Below are 6,236 nucleotides of genomic sequence, written 5' to 3'. Positions count from 1 at the left end.
AGCAGGGATCATTGGATATTGCCAGGATCAAAAAAAAAAACACAACAACAACAAAAAGGACACTGCTCCAATTTTTAAAAAAATCTTGCAGATCACCTTTAAACAAACTTGATTTCCCTTCCTTTTTCTTTTACAATACACCCATAAAGAAAAGACAAATTGATGGCACAAAATAATATTAAGTAATAGGAGAGAGGTATTTACTCATTAGTAAAATATTTTCTACTAAAAAAGGTTTGTTTTTAATTATATAATCACCTCTTCCCTTGCTTGCTTCGTTCAATTAAATCTGTTTTCAATTTTTTACACTCTTCTTTAAATCTTTGCAAAATGTGTTCTTTTTCTACCACCATTTTCTGGCTTTGCTCTAATTTATCTTCTGCATCTCTAGAAAAAGAAATTAAGAATTATTAGACCACAACTTTTTTTTAAATTAGCAGGGAGCTTTTTATATCAGAAGCATTTGGTTTGATGGATCTATATCAAATAGCATTTTTTTTCTTTTCCATACATGAAGTTCAATACGGGACTAGCTAGTTAGATATATGGGAAATCACTTTGCCAGCCTCTATGCAAAGAAAGCAACAATCCTGTATTTGAGCTAATACAATAAAGACTAACCCAATTAAAGATATTAAAATTAATAAAAAGTTACTTATTTTGTAAAGCAAGTTTTACCTGTTTCATCCTTATTAAACTGTGTATTGACATTTTAATCAATATGGGGTAGGAATTTTCGTTTACTATCAGTTTGTACAGCATTCAGCACAGTGGGGCCCTACCCTGGTCCAGGCCTCTGGGTGCCACCACAATACAAATATATAATCAGGAACGTCACCTTACACAAAATTCAGAGTCAGAATTTATAAGCAGGCTTGGCAGAATTCAATATTTGATTATAATTTTGGGGGATAATATAAATATTTAAGTTCTTAGATATTTATTTAAATTTTCACAGTTGCAGAAAATTATGTGAAGGAGGTCAGACAATTATTTAACAACAGAAGACGCAGATTCCAAAGTTAAAGTTTTATAAACCATTACCACACAAACTGTCAACATGACATGTCAAATATGCTTAACTCAACAAATCATACCTGTTTTTACTATTCATTTGCTAGTCCATTTCTAACAAGCCTAATTCAAATGTCTAAATCACTGGATTTTGACGAAGTTCTCAAGCAACATTTTTCTTACTTCGCCTTTCAACCACCATCTATGAAAATATTTTTTTGGTAGTTTGTGTGTGTATAGTGAAATTGATCTCTACTAACATTTATCGATAAAAAACTGATCCTTCCAAATCTATTTATAAGACACTGCCTTCATTTGTATATAATCATTATAGAGGTACATAGTAGTGACCAGTGGAATACCTGTTTTATCCTTAGCAACACGGGGGACAGAGGACTGAGTATATTCTTGTGATATTCCTGCCACCCTAAGTGCAAAGGAGATCGTGGTGCTCTATCAAGCATCATTACATTGTTTTATATATCTGTGGGTCTTTTTAACTAATGTAAAATATATTTGCGAAGAAAGTGTTTCAAGTTGCTTCCATAACAGGGTTTGTAGCAGCTGTGTATCTCTCTGCTTAAGCAGCTCTGTTTCACGTGGATGACAAGAAGAAAATGTTATTGCGAAAGTGGAGTGCTTTTTGTATTTGTTTTTTAAAGTATTCTATGGTTTTGAAGATTACATGTGTGTCCAAAAGGGCTAAATCAAATGCTACTTACACAGACAATGATAATTCTGCTTCGGTGGGGAGATCAAGCTCTTACAGTATAACTAAGCAAATGAAGCATGTAAGTCATCATGTGGACTGGTGTATGGCTCTCAGCTTTAGTGATAGACAACTTTTGAGGACAAGCAGGACACTTTGCTTTGGTAAGCTTTATTTGGACAGCCATGATTGAGTCTAGTGTAGCAAGTGGATGTATTTGAGAAGACAAAAAGTTTGCTTGTTGTAGAATGGGCACAAATGTCTATATTTCTGCAATGTATATATAATCATTTATGTTTACCCCATGTTATAAGCTAGTTATTTAATTAAATTCTTTAGTTTGTTCATTTTACTGAATCTTCATCAATTACTTTAAATTCTTAGAACACATTATCATCATATCTCACATACACTAATATAAAACACCAATATAACACACGTAATCGGCAACTTCTCAAGGACAAATTTCAAAACTTTGTAATGGTTCTGATAAGAAAAAGTAGATTTGGAAGCAATCCGTATTTCCTGTTCCTTGGAAAAAACTGTGAATGAAACAAGTAGACCAAAAGATTTATAAGGGAGGGGAAAAGTACATTACCTCAGGACTTTATCTTGAGCTGTAACTTCTGCTTCCAAATTTGCAATCTGTTCTTCTAACATAGGAATACTGACTGAATGTGTACCTAAAGCTGATTCAAGAAAAGAGATCTGAAATATAAACATATTTGGGACTTCATTAAAATTTGCAAACATACCCTAAAGTCAATTGTGCCAAAAGGTCTGTTGCATAATTGAATGACGTTGTCTGCCTAACTCTGCTATAGAAATTGCCAGGACATTTCCACATCACATTCACTCTGACTTCAAGCTTTCCCTTCGCTTTGGCACATTGCCAGTGTCATAGGTACCATTCTACTCTGTTATGGTATGTTAAAAAAGAATTTGTTTACAGTTGTCTCAATTTTTTCCTCAAAAAATTAATATTCCTCCATTTTTCCCATACAAGCCAGAAAAATTAGTAGTTTTTATTTGCCCTCTCACCCCCACTAGCTGTTATCTCTTCCTTTTTTTCCTCCAACATCACTTGTCCTCTGCATGGAGTCTGAGAAACACAGTTGCAAATTATAATATACTATCATCTTAATCCTGCAGATCAACATGCACACAATAGAATGGCTTACTTCTCAATAACTGTGTTTCACGTTATTCCTGCCATGCTGTAGTCTGCAAAGATTTTAGCAAGATTCTGTGTAAACTAAAAACAAGCAAAACAATATTTCTTTAATTCAAGTAACTGTATTTTTTAAATATGTGTAAATTATATTAAAAGTCTACCTCTCTCTATGGTCTGCAATATACCCTCATAACTCATCTTCACTTTCTCTACGTATCAGACATATTGTTCTTTATTTGGAAATAAGACCAGACTTCTTCAGTTCTCATTATAGGAGTCCAATTTATCACAGGCGGATAAACTGAAAATATATTTAGGTATAATGCTAAAAAAAATTTACCAAGTTACTTCTTGTATAGATCACAGGGCATCTTTATTACTATACTTAGATTGTAAGCTTTTAGGGGCAGAGTGTCATTTTGTTCTGTTTGTATAGCACATAGAACAATGAGTACAAGACTAGGGTTCCTAAGTGCTACTGCTATACAAATAAATAATAATTAACAGAATAATAATATGATTGAGTATTTATATATTTTAAATAGATTAATCCCAGGTGAACAGGCACATTCTACTCAAAACTACAATACATAGATTCATAGATTCTAGGACTGGAAGGGACCTCGAGAGGTCATCGAATCCAGTCCCCTGCCTTCATGGCAGGACCAAATACTGTCTAGACCATCCCTGATAGACATTTATCTAACCTACTCTTAAATATCTCCAGAGATGGAGATTCCACAACCTCTCTAGGCAATTTATTCCAGTGTTTAACTACCCTGACAGTTAGGAACTTTTTCCTAATACCTATGTCCAACCTAAATTCTTGCTGCAGTTTAAAGTCTCATTGCTTCTTGTTTATATTAGGATAAGGTGAACAAGTTTTCTCCCTCTCTGATGAACACTTTTAGATACCTGAAACTGCTATCTGTTGCTCTGTCAGTTTAGTTTTTCAATTAAAATAACCCAATTCTTTACAGCTTCCTTAATAGGATATGTTCTCAAGACCTTTAATCATTCTTGTTGCTTCTTCTTCTGGACCCTCTCCAATTTCTCCACATCATTTCATTGAAATGCGGTGCCAGAACTGGACACAATATACTCCAGTGAGGCCTAACCAGCAGCAGAGTAGAGCGGAAGAATGACTTCTCGTGTCTTGTTTACAACACCTGTTAATGCATCCAGAATCACATTCTGCTTTTATTTGCAGCAATATCACACTTTGAACTCATATTTAGCTTGTGGTCCACTATGACCCTAGAGTCTCTTTCTGCTGTACTCCTTCTCAGAAGTCTCTTCCCGATTCTGTATGTGTGACACTGATTGTTTCTTCTAAGTGAAGCACTTTGCATTTGTCTTTATTGAACTTCATCTGGTTTATCCTCCAGACATTTCTCTCCAATTTGTCCAGATCATTTTGAATTTTGACCCTGTTCTCAAAGCAGTTGCAATCTCCGTTTGGTATCAATCTGCAAACTAATAAGCGTACTTTCTATGCCAATATCTAAGTCGTTGATGAAGATATTGAACAGAAGCGGGCTGCCAAGAAGACCCTGCCGAGAACCCCAATGCTGTTATAACCTTCCTAGCAGGATTGGGTAAGCACATTAACCCACTTACTCTCTGATAATGGATGTATCCAGCCAGTTTATGCCCACACGCTTTATAAGTAGCCCGATTCTAAATTTAATCATTACCTAAATTTATCGATTAAGGATATCATGCGAGACCGTATCAAATGCCTTACTAAAAAGTCTTAGCGTATACCACAATCCACGCTTTTCCCTTATCCTATAAGCTCGTTATCCTATCAAAAGACAAGCTATAGATTGGTTTTGACAGGGATTCATGTTCTTTACAAACTCATGCTGGCCTATTCCTATCACTTACCACCTTCCAAGTGCGTTTGCTAGATGATTTCTTTAATTACTTGCTCCATTATCTCCTGGCACAGAATACAACTAATGCGGTCTGTAGTTTTCCTGGGTTGTTTTTATTCCCTTTTTATATTAGGCGACTATTATTTGCCCTTTTAGTCTTTGGAATACTCCCCGGTCGTCCCATGACACTTTTCCAACGGTAAATAGCTAAAGAGGGCTCAGATAACTCCTCTATTATCCGAGTATTTCTAGGATGCACTTTATCAGCCCTGTGACTTGGCAAGCATCTAACTTTTCTGAGAGTGACTTTTAATTGCTCTTTTTTATTTTATCTCTAAACCTACCCCACTTCCTATATAGCATTTCACTATGTTAGCATTCCTTACGACTTCTCCAGTGAAGACCGAAACAAAGAAGTTATTAAGCATCTCTGCATTTCCTAAGTTTCCTGTTACATGTTTCTCTCCTCTTGCACTGAGCAGTGGGGCCTACCCTGTCTTGGTCTTCCTCTGTCTTCTAATGAATTACGATAAAAAAGTCTTCTTGTTTTCCCTTTATTCCCATAGCTTTAGTTTGAGTTACATTTTGTGCCTCTTTGCTCTTTCTAATCTTGCCCCTGCATGTCCTGTGTTGTTTGCCTATATTGCAAATCCTTTGTAATCTGACTAGTTCCTTTTTTATATGACTCCTTTTTATTGAGGTCATGCAAGACCTCGTGGTTAAGCCAAGGATGTCTTTTGCCACATTTTCTATCTTTCCTTAACCATCGGAATAGCTGCTTGGGCTTAATAGTGTCCTTGAAAAACTGGCAACTCTCCTCAGTTGTTTTTCCCTCATCTTGATTCCGCATGGGACCTTCACTATAGCTCTCTGAGCTTACCAAAATTCCACCTTCCTGAAATCCGAATGGTCCTATTATTGCCGTACTCCCTTCTACCACTTCCTTAGGAATATGCAAACTTAGATTTCATGAATCATCACAAGCTTCCTTCTACTTTTCAAAATCTCACAGTTCCTCCTATTTGTTAAACATCAAGTCTCTAGCACAGCTTCCCATTCCCCCTATTAGCTTTTCAACCTTCTGAAATAAAAAGTTGTCTGCAATGCAGTCTAGAAACTTATTGATAGTCTGTTCCCCGTGTTATGTTCTCCACAACATATATCTGGATAGCTTCCCGAAGTCCCCTATCTACCACCGAAATTTGGGCTTTGGCATGATTTGTTAGTTGTTTAAAAAAAGTCTCATCCCCTCTTCCTACCTGGTTAGGTTGGAACGTGTAGTAGACTCCTTCTCACAACATCACCCTTGATTTTTTACCCCTTTTATCCTAAACCCACTGAGACTTCTCAACACTTCCTCTCTTCCTATGTCATCTCACCTCAGTCCAAGTGTGTACATTTTTAATATATAAGGCAACCCCTCCTCCCTTTTTCCCCTGTCTATCGTTCCTGAGCAACA

General features: G+C 36.1%; 1 protein-coding gene across 1 annotated transcript in view; it reads right to left on the bottom strand.

Annotated features, from left to right (window-relative positions):
* Nucleotides 1-6,236, bottom strand: part of CCDC18 (coiled-coil domain containing 18) — an 88,932-nt gene that overhangs the window by 76,469 nt on the left and 6,227 nt on the right. Inside the window, 2 exon segments of the mRNA XM_032773022.2 lie at nt 259-387; nt 2,322-2,431. Of these exon segments, the coding sequence (XP_032628913.1) occupies nt 259-387; nt 2,322-2,431 (239 nt within the window).

Source organism: Chelonoidis abingdonii, chromosome 7 (assembly GCF_003597395.2).
Source record: "Chelonoidis abingdonii isolate Lonesome George chromosome 7, CheloAbing_2.0, whole genome shotgun sequence".
In the NCBI taxonomy this organism is placed as follows: Eukaryota; Metazoa; Chordata; order Testudines; family Testudinidae; genus Chelonoidis; species Chelonoidis abingdonii.
The sequence above is the reverse complement of the archived record's forward strand: the minus strand, read 5'-3'. Positions and strand labels throughout refer to the sequence as shown.